The 16,871-nt window shown below is 37.8% G+C and overlaps 1 protein-coding gene across 2 annotated transcripts in view; it reads left to right on the top strand.

The window, feature by feature from the left end:
- slc8a4b (solute carrier family 8 member 4b) overlaps nucleotides 1-16,871 on the top strand; it is a 64,065-nt gene that overhangs the window by 6,649 nt on the left and 40,545 nt on the right. For both annotated transcript variants that reach the window (XM_026268712.1, XM_026268711.1), the window contains one exon: nucleotides 15,464-16,558. In XM_026268712.1, coding sequence (XP_026124497.1) covers nucleotides 15,512-16,558 — 1,047 coding nt within the window. In that variant the 5' untranslated portion in view covers nucleotides 15,464-15,511. The remainder of the gene's footprint in view (nucleotides 1-15,463; nucleotides 16,559-16,871) is intronic.

Below are 16,871 nucleotides of genomic sequence, written 5' to 3'. Positions count from 1 at the left end.
TTTCTTTATCTTAATGAAACATGATGTTCACAGACCTTTCCACAGCGAGCCCAGATGTTAAAGGACAGAAAAAAAGCATGTTTATAAAACTCTTGAGTGAAATGGAGAGATTAAGTGTAAGAAATATCAAGAGGAAGATCTAAGGGAGGTATGGAAGAGACAACAGTGTAATTTTAGGTGATGTTAAGGGTTCAGAGCTTGTAGCCACTGTCCCCTCGAGGGCATTTCATTTGACACTAGCAAGCTGTGACTCTGAGCATGTAACTCAGCATGCAGACAAATATGTGGGACCATAGGGATGTAAATTGCTCATGGTTAGATGCCACTTCGCAAACCATGCATGTGTGTGTGAGTGAAGTATACCCTCCTACTGTCTGCTAATGTCACGCTGGCTGTTTGGCTGACGATGCTCAGCATGGCACAGGGCGGCTCTGCCTCAGCACTACAGGAACCGTCCAACAGTGACGGCAGTTCCAGCGCTTTTACTCACAGAACTCAAAAGCCTCTGAGAGCTCTGAGGGGTTTTTAGGAACTCAGACGACTCACTTCCGTGGAAAGGTTTTGAAAGTTGATCTGAAGTGACAGAGTTTTAAAGCTGAGGCTGACATCTCTTTCCCTGCTGGATTCTGAATGAGTATTTTTAGATCTCGTTTGTAGATTTAATGTTTACTTTCTTGGAAGTAAAATCAACAATGTTTCTGAATATATTAAATGAGAGTATAGAATTGGCCCATTGATAGCGGTAAATAGCCTTTAAATAGATAAACAGACCTTAACAAGCTGATCAATGTCTTCAGGGTTACTAGAAAGTCACTGGCAGTTTGATCATGAGTTTGATCAAGGTTAGAGGTAAACTCTGCAGGAAAGGGGACCTCGAGTGCTAGGTCTAAAATGTGCCTATTCTTGTACATTCTAAATCATAAAAGCACTTCTGAAAACAGAAATGGAACAGGGCTTGACATTTTGAAACATCATTGCACCTTGACAAGCCAACCACAGTGCATATATTAAAGGTAGTCTTGTCTCATGACAAGAATGCAGTGACATTTTTGTTACACTAGATTTTGTCGCTTCTTTAACATTGCAAGGCAGTTTTAAAGTCACATTTCTAGTTAGTGCTTAAATTGTGTTGATATTTATCTGAAACATATTTTATATTTTATTAATTTAATTGTTTCACATATTGCAGAGTTCAGAAATTAAATGTCACCAAATCCTTCCCTAAACCGTAACAAAAATGAGATGAAATATATTTGCTGAAGCAACCTCAACATTTGAGATTGCTTCTATAAGGCTTTGAGCACTTCTGTTGAATGTGGTGATCTGTGATTTCATGGTACTTATGCCAGAGTGGTTGGCATTGCAAGTGATTATTGTAGTGATATAAACTTCTGGGTAAGTTTATGGAGTGATTATAATGTGTTAATAGCCAAACATTAAAATGTATCTGTTTACAAACCATCCAATATGGTAAAAGTGTTTTGAGGTCATAACATTATTGCTCAAGGACAATGCATTATAAACATCACAGACAGACATACACATCATTTTTAATATCAGCCAGTTAAGTTCAGAGATAAAAATGTCACCGTTGCGAGCAGACAACAGTCAACATTGGTTTTATCTTTTTGTTATATTTGTTTTGTATGAGGCCACATTGACCAGAAAATCTCTTAGGAGTTTTATTTTCTGCTTCACAACAGGACATATTTTTAATCAGTGAATTCATTTTTATCAGCAATATTAGAACATGTAATTCTGTTTTTCCTTTTGTTTCTTTTTCTCTCATCCCCCCCCCCCCATTCTTCCCAGAGGTTGTGTTGATACAGTTGTTAATTAGAAGCAGTGAGGTTTAATTATTTAGGCTCAGTAATTAGATCCTTCCCTGTATATCAGCATACTTGGTTTTTACTCATGTACATTGTTGGTCTTGAGTGTTCAGGTGTCATCTGTTACCTTAGAGGCTTTCTGAACAGATGCAGTGTGCTGGATGTGCTCTATATGAGTTTACATTTGGCGAGAGAGTGCTGCTCTGCTTCTTTTTTTTTTGGCTGGCAGCCTATATGTGTGTGAGTGTATATGAAAGTTGTTGAGATGTGTGTGTAATGAGGTGAAATGGAACAGTGCATGATTAATTTATTAAGGGACAAGAAGCTGTGCAGTTCTGTGTAGTCTCATTTGATCATCTGAGAGATTCATGGAGGAAATAAGTAAGGGACAATGTTATAAAAGAAACATTAGTGTGATCGTGACACAAGCTACACACCAAATAAGTGTTTACACTTACATTTTGTTTATTTATTTATTTTATTTTGTAGGAAAGAAATCAACTTTAAACATTTGACCGGATTTGTAAAAGGACATGAAATATTGATTTGTGATGGAATTGTTTAGCTGGAATTATTATCATGTGAGAAGAAAGAGATACTGGAGGGATACAGCACAGTGTAGTGATTTCTGTAGTGTAAAAATAATTTTCCTGGTTCATTAAACACCACTGTAAATAGCTGTGCATAAGCAGGAGGAATTCATCAAACCCATTTGATTGGTTTTTCTCAGAAGGTTCCTGTGGACCCCATTTTCACAGCTCATCTCAGAGGTTTATGGGATCTTCAGTCTATGTCTAAGCACATTTATCATCGGGTTTAGGGTCTGGTCAAACAGTTTCCTTAGAAGGATGGGACATAAGAAGGTCAGCGTTGGTATAGAAAAATTATACTGCACCTTTAATTGATTTCTTCTACCCACAATAACATTGGTCCAGCTTACATTCTTTTATGCAGTAGAACAAATTAAATTAATCAATGAGACAGCCAGTTAAAGACAAGAAGAATAAAATATAGGACATGCTCTGACTGAAATCATAGCTGTTTTTTAGCCTATGGGCTGGTGATAATGACATCAGGTTGAAGAACATGTATGTTCGGTGAATCGAAGATGAATCCTGTCAAATAAACCTCAAGTAAATCAAACGCTTAGTGTCCACTGGAGAGGTGACATGATCATTGAATCAAAGACAGAGCAAAAACAGAGCAACAGCTTGTCTCCTTTAGCTCGCTCTGAAACTATTCAAAATATCAGTGGGATTAGCATTAAAGTAATGATTGAATGAGAGGACGAGGTTAAGCCTAGTTTTGTGATTGCTGTTTTGGGATTGATTTACCGAATTAGGTCACTGAGCCAGTCATTTCATTTTTGAGACCCTGCCCTTTTTGTTCATGCACAGAAAAACTGGGATGAGGAGGCAGTGCTTTGAGACAGACAGAGAGAAAGAGTTATAATGTGTACACTCTTAAAATAAAGGTGCTTCACGATGCCATAGAAGAACCTTTTACAACTAAAGAACCTTTCTGTTTCACAACAGAAGTTTTTTTTAAAAATATATATTATAAAAAGGTTAGAAAGAGATATTTCTTTAAAGAACCTTTGACTAAATGGTTGTTTGTGTAACCAAAAATGGTTTGTAATCGCTGTGAAGAACCTTTTAAACACCTTTATTTTTAAGAGCGTATGAATACTGAAGGGCACTGGGAAGCCATCACCTTTACCTTTTCTTAACAGATTAATCAGGGAAAACAGACAAGGCTATAAACTTGTGACATCTCAGAGCTGTCAGTTGCCCTGCAGCTGCTAATTGATGAGCTTGTGTCCGTGTGGAAGTTTGGCCATCTGTGATCTCCTGTGAGCCAACACAGACCATACACTTCATCAGCCAGAGCACTCTTGAATTACTGCTATTCAGGGTGAGAGGCTGAGAATACAGTCCAGATTTACTAGATATTACCACACATGGCCCTCTGGAGCACTTAATTCTGGTTAATTGTGACTTTTTGTGGTTTTGTGTGTATATACAAGGGCTGTGCAGAAAAAATCCATCCATGTGATATTATTAGAATATAGAAACATTTATTTATCTAAGAAGATACAAGAAGCATGCCACAGTCCCCTTCAAATGTGATTTTAGTTTCAGACCGCCAAATTTGAGCTGGAGGCTAAGTCACCTGTCGTTTTTATGTTTTGTCAAAAAAAAAAAAAGATTAGAAAATGTTCATCGTTATGCTTTATTTGTAAAAATGTATTATAACAGAATAGTATAGAATTTTGGCTATAATACTAATTGTAATATTAGTCTATCTCTAATTAACTTTCTCCCAGACAACATATTTTCCTAATTGTATTAGCTTCATGTTTCTTGTATCACTCTGCAATGTTTTTCTCGCATAAAAAAAAAATTGTTGCAATTCAAATGAATATTTATTGTCAATTTATTTATTTATTTGGTCAGTGTAACATGTGGCTTATTAAGCTTCAAGAAAGATTATCTAGAAAAGGGTTCCTCAAATCTTGCCCTGGAGGTCCAATGTGCTGAAGAGTTTGGCTCCAACCCTGATCAGGGTCACCTGCCTGTGATTTTCTAATAATCCCAAAGACATTGATTGGCATTGATTGGCATGCTCAGGTGTTTGATTGGGGTTGGAGCTAGACTCCACAGGAAAGTGGATCTTGAGGTCCAGATCTGAGGATCCCTCAGATTTGATGAGAAATCAGGTTTGGAGCTCTCTGAGTAGGACTAGATTAAAATGAATCGAGGCTGCTTTATCTCCTCTAAATTTGGCACCTTCTCTTTCACTCTCATTCTATGTTATTTTCCGCATCACTTTCATTTTTACACCCCATGTCTCCTTTTTAGCGCTGACTCTCTCACATTTCTTTCTTTTTCAACTATCGGTGTCATCTCACCACCCTCAGCTCCTGACTTCATCTCTCAACCTTCCTCTTCTGGTACATTTTAGGACACCTTTCTTCACACTACCATATCATTCTCACCACTCACTAATCCTTCACTTCTTAGTGATCCCGTGTGTTGAAATCTACAAGGACAATTACTTATTGTAATATGCCTTATGGACTGTTCTGGCACCTGTTGTTAGCTGGACCATCAAGACTGCGACAGATCAATTGTCCTATCGGCCATGAACGGTGCAGACCGCCACAAGAATAATGAGGTTTCAGCAGTAGTGGTTAGATGACTGGTCCCAATGCAATCAATTTAACACTGTAGTGTGAGATACTCTGTGTTTAATACCATTGAATCTGACTCTGTGTTTATCGACACTGATTCAGTATTGACCTATTCTGTTTTTAATCTTGGCAGTCTGACAAGTATTGGGTAAAATATAAAAATGTCTGAATGATTATAAATTCAAATTTCACTTTCCCACTATGCATAGATAATTTGAACATAAAATGGATTGTACTGTGGAAACGGAGGCTTTTGATATAAATATTGGTTTTCAATTTCAAGGGCACACGCACACACTTGCGGAACGGTCTCCTGCTGAGCGGCCAGCTGCTTGTTTTGTTCGTAGTTGGCTGTCTAGTTCAGAGCTTGCTGTTCCTGTCCGACAGGCTCAGGATTCTGCTGCTGCTGAAGGTCACCATGCATAAATTGACTGTATTTACTCTATTTACTAAGATCAGTCTGTGTAGAGGTCAGAGAACTCGAGCTGCTCTGACCGCTGATGTGTACCCTGCTGGGATCCAAATGACTGTGAGCATCATTTACTTACTGCAGATATAGTCAAGATCCACTGAGTTATTCTGAGACTGCTGTAGCAAATTAAGTTATGTAATATGTGAAAATAAGGGGGAAACAATAAGACCGAACCAAAAATGCTTGTATAGTTTTGCACAGATCCCTCCTAGAAATCATAAGATTTCAAAACAACAACATAGTGTACAAATAGCCATAAAAGAAAAACTGAAATGTTATGATTGGGTGAGAGGGTCAGAGTTTCATACAATGGGTCAAAGACTGACCTTTCTGGTAAATGTCACATTTACACTATCTGGCATTTTAATCTGATTTCCTTGAAACACTGCATTGAATTGCTTTTTAAAATGCTCTCAAAACTGGAATTTTTATTCCCAACAGTCCCAAGCTGGCTGATAACTGGCCACTGTTTGTTTCCAAGTGAAGGAAATCCTTTTTTTGTTTTTTTTTGTTTATGTTCAACAGCTGTGCATTTTGAAGGTGCTTTTATTACTTAAATAGTACACCTACATATCACATAATTGTTGTTGTATAGTCATACTAAACTGACAAAGAAACAGGTTTTCCTTCTTTTTCCCCTTCATTTTCCCTTTTTCTTTCATAGATGATCACATGCTTACTGTTCTCAATAGATTATGATGCATTATTTTTTGTTTTGTGAGCACATTATGTAGTAGTCAGTTTTGTCATTATTTCACTATAAACATAAGTCAGTAAGAGGTTAAAAAAATCCACTGACAGAGGACTAGCTATGCACTGGAGCCAACAATAAGTCTCTCTCTCTCTCTCTCTCTCTCTCTCTCTCCTGTTTACCCTCTTGTTCTCTGTCTGTCTATCCACTTTTCTTCCATGTCTCACGTCCTATGGTGACCTTTCTTCTCCTGTTGCTCTTCTCACACACACAGTCTTTCTCTGTGTGTTTGTGTGTTGGTTGATCTAGTATGCACTGCAGTGCTTTCATCCATGAGTGAACATGTTCTGATAGAGCCTCGTCAGTGTACTACACACAAGTGTATCCACACACACACCACAGGCCAGTCCTCACATTGTAAAAAAAATTCAGGTTTTACGATCCTTGTGGAAACATCATAGACAAATACACACATACACACACACACACACACACACACACACACACACATACATAGAAACTTCCATTCACAGTTAAAGCTGATCTTCTGAGCTCTCATTTTCAGTGAGAATGCAATTCATGATCATGAAGACATTTATCTTCCGTCTTATTTTATGTTAAAGCATTTCCCACAACAATTACCACAAGCATTTACATCTGTTTAGCATGCACGGCCATGGCACCCACACAAGACACCACTTGGCCATCATCATTAGCTGCCAAGCATGCAATTAGCTAATTATGAAATATAATAGCCTGCTTCTTTCAGCACATCTGACTGTGAGACTGATGGGCTGAGTCCTTTATCTTGAGTTTAGAGGGATATATTATGAGCTACACAGTGGTTACATTTGGTCTCCATCACCCATACATCCCTATTATGGATGTACTTCTCTCCGCCCCATTGGTTTTGCCTTCAGAAGACAGCAGGGATCACAGTCAGTAACGGTGCGTCTGTGCCTGTAAAACAATTGAGAGAACAATGAAATATGCATATTTTGGTGTGTTTTTCAGGTTTGAAGGAAAATCAAACATTTGACTCCTTTGTTGTTTAAAATAGCAGATGTTTCCTGCTCCTGAGAATGTGAATTTGAGCACTGTTCACTCTGAAGAGATGCTGCATAGCAAATTTCAAGCACTCAAAATGATCGGCAGCCAGTAAAGATAATTTAACTTTAGAACTGCCTGGCTGACATGATGGCATTAATGCCAACAAATATGAATTCATCACACTGAGGGTTGTCATAGTTTTTTAAGGGCAGCAGTGACAGTCTTGGCTCACATGGTGCCCTAGGTGTGATAGGATACGTACGAATAAAAAAAGCACTTTTAACTACTCACTCATTCGTTTGTGTTTAGAATATAAGGAGACCAGGTTTTAAAATGCATATAATTATCACACAGCTCAATTTTCAAAGATTGACAGTTGACTACAGTTGATACACTAAAGTTTTTCTATGCTTTTTGTGCAAGGATGCAGCTATTTTATACAAAATTACAGTAAAAAAAAGTAATAGTATTTAATTTTTATGATAAATATTATTACACTATTCTTTGCAATTTATATCTGTATACATTTTTAGATTTTATAAAATGTATATTACGATTAAATATAGATTACAAATATATATTTTTTGGAAGTTAAGAAAAGAAAAGCTTCTTATAACAGTATTGAATTTAAAATCTTAAAACATTTCAGTTAGCACAAGGTAATGTCTTTTATAAGATTTATCATTTACTTATCCTCACTGTCATTCTAAACCTGCATGACTTACTTTCATCTGCAGAACACAAAATAAGGTATTTTGATTTTAAGAATGATGGTAACCAAACAGTCTTGGTTACCATTCACTTTAATGTGGGTAAAACAAAGATATTTCTTAAAATATATTCTCTTATGTTCCTCAGAAGAAAGCAAATCAGATGATGGTGAGTAAATGATGACAGAATTTTCAGTTTTCAGAGTGAACTATCCCTTTAAAAACTCAATGTAGTAATTCAAAAGTCTTGTATCCTGTATAGAAAGAAACAGGTGCTGTGGCTGTCCGGCAGGTCCTGAATCTGAATGTGAGCCAGCTGGTTAGAGACAGGTTCAATGAGAGGCTGTTCCTGGGTCAGACCAGACTGTGCTGGCGTAGAACAGGTGTAACCTCTGAAGCCTCTGACTGTGATTAGGCTTTTAAAGAGGAAAATGTGGGAAATACAGGTGATGAAGAATGGAGAACGGTAGAAAGGATCACAGGGCAAACATAATGGGGGAAAAAATGAAAAGGATGAGTGGAGAATAAGCCACACCATGATGAATGCCTTTTAAAAACAGCTTATAAATTATTAGCTATTAAACCTAAAACCAGATATGCATCAGTAGGTCTTCACTTCATCTTATCTCTCCCTTTTATTTCCTCCAAACTGCGTCTGATTAATATTACACACCTATTGATTACCGCTAATAGAGTAACCGAGATAAGAATCAGTCGGCGCACTCCCAGTGAAACTCATGCTAGTCAAAACTTGATAGTAGCAGGTGTGCAGATACAAAGTTTAAAAATACAGATAAAACCATTTTTAACAATGTTTATTTTGTTTTGAATTTTGACTTTTCTTTATGGGCCGAGTCTCTGACACACATGTTAAGTTTGAACAATGTCATGTATAGTCACGTTTATGAAATTCAGTGTTCATGGTGGCTGTGTACAGGAAAAATACACAAGGAGGTTGATGGCAAAATAACAGAAATGTAAGCAGACAAAGTGGTCACTGATTTGAAAACCTTATATGTTGAGGACATTTTCTTACACTAATGTTAATGGTTCCTGATTTGAAACAGCATTGTTTGCAAAAATGATGTTTCCCTTTCTAAACTGCCTTTTTCATGATGGAAACACGTGGAACAGGGCCAAATAAGACATTTGGAAAAGTGTTATTCTTATGTCTTCAATAACTTTAAATGAAAAGATTAAAAAGGTGGGTTTTTTAAAGAAAACCAGTCATTAGTTGAAACAAGATAAAAGCAATTCATCCCAAAATGTTTCTTACAGAACTTTATTCTAATAGAATCTTTGCTATGGTGGTTTTCTGTCTCCTCATTAAACTCAGACCTCATTACACTCTCATCCCTACTGGAGTTCTTGTCAACAAAAGATACTCCTGATTGCCAATTCGAGTCTATTACTTATTGACAAGAGCTCATGTCAAGCTCATTTTGATCAATAAAAATGCCCATCTGTTTGAACCTCTAACAATTACTTCAGGGCAAAACACACACACACACACACACACACATACGCGCACACACGCACACATCTCTGGTCAGCTATGGTTGTGGGGACTCTCCATAGGCGTAATGGTATTTATACTGTACAGACCATATTTTCTATCGCCCTACACCAACCCTACCCCTAAACCTAACCCTCACAGGAAACTTTCTGCATTTTTAGATTTTCAAGAAACTTCATTCTGTGTAATTTATTAGCTTGTTTACCCGTGGGGACCTCAATTTAGGTCCCCACCATGACACAAATCCCCATCGGTCTATGTGTATTCAGGTTTAAGTCCCCACCAGAATAGAAAAACAAGTACACACACACACACACACACACACACACACATTACTGTGCAAAAGTCTTGGGCCACTAGTATTTTTTCACCAACAAGAAATGGTTTTAAGTCAGTTATTTATATATGTTTTTTTTGTTTTGTTTTTTTGCTGTAGTGTATCAGTAGGAAATATAAGTTTACATTTCCAAACATTATTTTTGCAATTAATTGTAATAATCCAGTGAGATTTTTGTTTGCACAAGGAGTCTGACAGCAGCCAGTGCTCCACACAGAGATCTGATCTCACCATCATTCAGTCTGTCTGGAATAACATGAAGAAACTGAGAGAGACTCAATCCAGAAGACCACTGTGACAATGTCTCCAAAAAACTTCAAGAAACCTACAAAGCTACAGTACTGTGCAAAGTTTTAGGCACTTGTGTAAAAATTTTGTAAAGTGATGATGCAGACATTTGTAGGAATTCTAGAGGCCCTTGCTATGAATAATTTCAACACATCTTCAACACAACACATCACTAGTCTTTCACACTGCTCTAGTGTGATCTTGATCCACTCTTCTTCCAGTTTCTTCCATATGTAGTGGATTTCTTTGCCAGAGATTTCAGAGAGAAGTCGGGTTCAGATCAGGACTCTGGCCCTGCCATTTAATTATTTTAATATTCTAAGCTTCACTATTCTTATTTTGTTGTCTTATGTGGGCATGCATAAAAATTTCTGGCTGATTGGACAATGAATGCAGGGGAAGGTAGCGCATGTTCCTGAAGGAGGCTTTGCTAAACATTTGCATTCACTCTGCCAGGTAGCTGTATAAGAGTCCCAATTCCTGCTGTAGAAAACATCCCCCTAACCATGACATTTCCTCCTTCATCATTCACTGAATGCTTGGGGTTGTCTTTCCCCAGTTTGAAGCCATGATGTTTCCCATCAGACCTAAATAAATTAAACTTGCTCTCATCACTAAAGTGAACTTTAGACCAGATCTCTCTCCACACAGCATGCTCCTCAGCAAAGGTTAGTCTATGAGGCAGATTGCATCAGTATATCAACTGGGCAAGTCTTTCTTTCAAAGATGATTTAAAATTCATCTGTAGATCAAAACAGAACTAGTAACATATTTCAGTATCCTCTTTTGTGTTCAGCAGAAGAAATAAATTCATACTGGCTTGGAAAAACATGAGGGTGATTACAGAATGACAGTTTTATTTTTGGGGTAACTATCCTAAATGGAAGTTTTTGAAACTGAGTCCATAAGGTCAGAGAGGGTGAGTGTGATGACGAACCTTTGGGCAGTCTCAAGGGCAGTCCTTTGCCTCCTTGTTAGTGCGTCCGCCTCCCATGCCGGAGACCCGGGTTCGAGCTGCTGCTCTCGTTCAGTTTCAGCCTCGGGATCTGATTCTGGATCATAAATAAACGGCTGAATCTGACTGTAAGCCATGGTTTGTTTTGGATGATGGGTTTTCCCTCACGGTAATGTCACAGCATCCACATGCTCCCAACGCAAAAGCCTACTGGCGCTCGTGATTCTTTAGCTCCGCCCACACGTCACGCCTCCAGCCACTCGTGTTTTTCCGGGAAAAATCGGTACAGACTATCTTTCTCTTATGAATATAATAAAACTAAAGACTTGTTGGAGTTATGAAGGATGCAGTACTACTCTATAGGTACTCAAGATTAACAGGATATTGAGTGAAAACGAGCATTTCACCCCCCCCCCCTTTAAAGGTCGTGCTATAAGCCCTTTGTAATTATAGTGTGAAATGTTGGTTAATGCAGGGATAAAAAAAAAACTGAACTAAAAAATACATGAACATTCATGCAATATTGCTATCTGTTTATAGATTTAATAAATTCATGCGCTCCCTTAGAATCCAACCCATGACCTTGGCATTGCTATCAGCAGCTATGTTGATATTTTAGCTAATATTTGTATACAAACACTTCATACAGGTAAAACGTTGAATGATTTCTAATTACCTTGTACATTAGCTTACTATAATGTTCACAACCGTTCGGCTTGGGGCACATTATTCCAAAAGCATTGTTAGTTGAAAGTGAACTCCTTTGTTACCAACATACAGTAGTTACAATGTGATTATTTAATTAATTAATTAAATTGATTTTATTTTATTTATTTACAAACACTGTTTACATTCAGTTTGGTTGCTAAGCAACTTAAGCATTAAAAATGAAATCAAATATAATGTAAACATTTATTTATATGTAATATTTCAATGCAAAAAATGTCATAATTTAAACCAAAGTTAAACCAAACTTTATTGTAGTGAAGACCTTTGGCATTGTGTGTGTATTTGACAATAGTTTTATGAAATGAAATAGTAAAATGTGTGTTAAATGAATTCTCAGAGAGTTCTTTGATTTTTGGAATGTCCTCATAGTAAGATGACATTGAAAGCATCACAAACTGAGTATATTTATTTTGCAATCAATTAAATACATAAAATTCAATGACTTGCCACTTACATTGTAACATGCAAAAAGAATAAATGAAAAATTCTCATTACTAATACAATGTTCTGCTGTGTGTGTGCAATATTCTGAGTATACAACATTTGTATAATATTAGATGGAATGCGACTGTTGTGTTTTAACAGTTCCCAGTGGTGTATCGGTACAATAAACAGTGTTTGCCACTTTTTATCTTACTGGCACTTTAACCTGTGTAAACATAAAATGAAACATTTCAAATCACCACTGAATAAGTGGTGTGAAAAACACTTTTAGTAGGATGTAATTCCTGGTAAGCGCCAGCCAAAGAATCACTATTATTTTCATATCCTCATTACAGTGTTTTGACTTTCAAATATAAAACAGTTTTCAAAATAGAATGCAATTATCAGTGAACCAAAAAGATGTCTCAAGGCAAAGTACATATTTTTTTTCTAATCTTGGTGGCTTGTTTAAACACTGTAAAAATACACCAGATGAGCCTGTTTCAAATGGGAAAGAATGCCACATAGTATAATCTTTTTGTACAAGCCTACACTATAACCCACACTCCACCCTTCTGTGCTCATCATCACTATTTAGCCTGTGCCTCCCTGCTTTGGTTCAACCTCAGCCCTTTCATTGGGGTGGATTCCTTAATAGGGAACTCTGAACCAAACCACACTGGGTTCTAAATACAGCCGCAGCAGAAACTAGAACACCCATGGATAGGCCGGGAAGATCATACTTGCAGATGTTAGCCCGAAACTGACTAGTACTGAAAACACCAGCTGCTATATTTGGTCTCCTCAGCTTTGCATGGTTGCTTGCTTCTTCTTCAAGGAAAAGAGGGCAAGATATGACTGCATTTTCAGAGTCTGCCTGCGTGTGTCTGCATATTCTAGAAGATTGAATAGATTTTTGGATGGAATCAACAGTGTGTTCAACTCCCCAGTGTGTCTAGCAGAGGTGTTAAAATGGGAGGGTGCACGGCCTCCAGCACCCATGTGTGTGTGAGTCTGTGTTTGTGTGTGTCAAGGGCAGACAGGACATGTGGTGGGATGGTAATGAGGCATACGCTGAGAAGATGTCAACCCTCTCATAGTGAGGGCACAGTAAAATTCATCTACACACACAGAAAATCTCACACTCATACTACACACTCGTCAGAAAATATCATGGCTGAGCAGGGTTTTTTTTTTTTTTATGGCATCAGCTTTACCTATAGTGATGAACCTGGGATATTGGTTGTTCCTAATGGGATCTTGGTTGGTTTTAGCCCACTGGTTACCTGTTGGTTGCTATATTCAATCTATGATCTCAGGAAAAATGGACATCTTTGGTTGTCAGAACATTGATCTGTACCAGTGAATGTCATTATTAAAAGTCATTATTAACTGTCATTATTAACTGATGAGAAACTGAAAATAGAGAACAAAACAAACACTAGGAGGCATCTGCTGAAGCCAATAATACTCCAACAGGGTTGTTGACCCTGACAAAATGGAATGTAATATGACAGTACCAGGATTTCCTGAAGCACTAAAGATACAGTTAAATTGAAGGTTAGTTGCACAAAAGTAGTATCTAATCTCTAGGAAACAAAACACATGGTCATTTAAGTCAGATAAGCTGAAACTATTTTTTTACAAATGCTTTTTATATATATATTATAATTCAATATCATTGTCATCAATGCCATTTACAGAACTGTGTATTTCCACCACAGAATATTATTTAACATAATACATGTATATAATTTGAGATGTGCTGCAAATATTCATGCTACAACCATATTCCTACTTGAGAATGAAAAAAAAATAATAAAAAGATTTCCTGTGCTGCACATACTGTATATCCATTGTTGGACAATACTATTGAACAACTAGTAAAAATTTGAAAAGTGTATTTTAAGAGTTTATTTTCTGAAAGTCTAGAGAGCCAACAGTGCCTGTGGTCAAAGAAACACCCCCTCAGCGATGACCTAACCAACTAATCTTCTTTAAGGTTCTATTTCCTTTCTGTTCAAGTACACTCAGCCTGTAAGATCTCCTTAATTTATCTCATGTGTCAGTGTGTGTTTTGTGTGTGTGTGTGTCTCCTGAGTCAGCACAGTGCTCTCTGCATTAGAAAGCTCAGGAACACCAGCAATCTCCACTCATGCTGTGTCTATTACAAACATACATTACAAATCATAATGATTTCATTCTACAAGCCTGTAAAAATGCTCAGATATCCCCACCTGCCTACACACTCATCAGCCAGTCCAACTGGTTACTAACACAATGATCATAACTTACTGATGACATTACAGCACATTTCTCTATGTTTATGTGTGGTTTGTTTGTGTTGGTTTTGAAGAATTGATTTATTGATTTTGCTGGTGGTTAAAATGTTCATTATTTATTTATAATCCATGAAGACTGAACACTGTTGTATGCCAATATGTTTACTTAGCAATGGTAAAACGTTAGATAAATGGTCAAAGAAATCTTAATATTGTTAGACTTTGGGTGTGTTGGTATGTTTTTATGTTCAACCAAAGTAATTGATTTGATAAAGGGTGTCAAGAAAGGTAGAGAAATAATAAAAAATAAAATAAGATAAATTCATAGGATGATGAAAAAAAAATTGAATCTGGAGCAAAAAAATAAGTCAGCTCTGCAGAAGGTAGAGATGAAAAGAGTAAGCTAACAAAATGTGTATGAAGGGCAGAAAGAGAGGGATGTATAGTACTATAGTGTAGGTGTGTTGAGATGAAGGGGAATTAATGTGCTGCGACAAAACTACAGAGAAAGCTGGAACAAACACAAATGAAGCAAGAGAAAGATGGATTTTCACACCAAAGGTCTCGTAGAGATGGTAAAAACCGCAGCCTATACAGCAAATTTCTGGATTCTTTACTGCACTGGATTTGTTTTTAAGTATATCTATATAGTTACACAGTAAATAATTGAACATCTGAATTTTTTTATTTTTTATTATTTCTCTTGAATAGTGAAGAGTCATATCATTTCCTACACACACACACACACACACACACACACACACACAAAGGTGGATCAAAACAGAACTACTGACCATTTATGAGCTACAACCTACTAGCTGTAGGGGACTTTTCTGTGCAGCATGGTGCTGCATATTTTAATGTCCTTTTTCTTACAGCATCTCGTTTTCTTTTCCAATGTCTTTATATGAATAAAATCTATGCCAGACTGTAAAACCAACTTACATTCACTCACCCAGTGTCTCTTTGTCTCTCTATTTTTCCTCAGGTGGTGTAAAGTTTTAGGAATCCACAAACAGACCGTCCAGACCTTACCATGCCTTTGTCCTTCAGTTCATATCGCCGCTTCCCCTTCTCCTTCATTTCCTTGATCCTCCCCGTCCTCCTCCTGTCTTTCTCCATCCCTTCTCAAGCTGACTCCCAAGATGTAGGCCAATCTAAATCTAACTGTTCTCAAAATGACATGTGTGAAGACGGGGTCCTTTTACCAGTGTGGAATCCCCAGAATCCCTCAGTTGGTGACAAAGTGGCCCGTGCCATTGTGTACCTAGTTGCACTAGTCTACATGTTCTTAGGTATGTCAATCATTGCTGACCGCTTCATGACTGCCATCGAAGTTATAACTTCTCAAGAAAAGGAGATCACTACAAAGAGGCCTAATGGCGAAACGGTCACCACGACAGTTCGCATATGGAATGAGACTGTCTCCAATCTGACCCTCATGGCTCTGGGTTCATCAGCCCCTGAGATTTTGCTTTCTGTCATTGAGGTCTGTGGGCATAATTTTGAGGCCGGTACTCTTGGTCCCAGCACCATTGTGGGAAGTGCCGCTTTCAACATGTTTGTGATCATTGGCATCTGTGTCTATGTGGTACCTGAAGGTGAAAGACGGAAGGTCAAACACCTTCGGGTGTTTTTCGTGACTGCAGCTTGGAGCATGTTTGCTTATATCTGGCTGTATCTTATCCTCTCCGTGTTCTCCCCTGGTGAGGTGGAAGTGTGGGAAGCAGTGCTGACATTCCTCTTCTTCCCTCTCTGCGTGGTCCAGGCCTGGGTTGCTGATCGACGATTGCTCTTTTACAAGTATGCCCAAAAGCGGTACCGAACTGAAAAAGGCCGTGGAATTATTGTGTCCGAGGGCGGCGAAGAAGTTGGCAAGGAGGCAGGATTCACAAAGATGGACATGCTGGAAATTGATGGAATCACAACACATCTGGACGGAATGCTGGGAGGGGAAAGTGGGATTGGTGGACGTGATCAAGAGGAGGAGGCCAGGAGAGACATGGCCAGAACTCTAAAGGAACTGAAGCAAAGACATCCTGACAAAGACATGGAGCAGCTCATAGAGATGGCCAACTATCAGGTAACACATTTCGTTTCTAAATTTACTTGAATAAATTTAATGATGTATAACATATTAATAAAATTTCTTGTCTAAAATTATAAATGGTATAAAATTATATAGTTATTGTAATAAAGACAAAAACTCCATGATCACAGGAAGAAGGAGGCGGGAACCGTGGACATTCAAATTAAGACTTTAATACCAAAATAAACACAAACAGTGCGACAGCCCCTCACGGATGACTGTCGCATACAAACAAAAACCAAACACAAAACAAATCCCACGGCTGGCCCTCTCTCGTCCTTCACTGTCGTTGCTCCTCTTTTATATC

Source organism: Carassius auratus, chromosome 7 (genome assembly GCF_003368295.1).
Source record: "Carassius auratus strain Wakin chromosome 7, ASM336829v1, whole genome shotgun sequence".
Lineage (NCBI taxonomy): Eukaryota > Metazoa > Chordata > Actinopteri > Cypriniformes > Cyprinidae > Carassius > Carassius auratus.
This window is presented reverse-complemented; position numbering and strand designations above follow the sequence as displayed.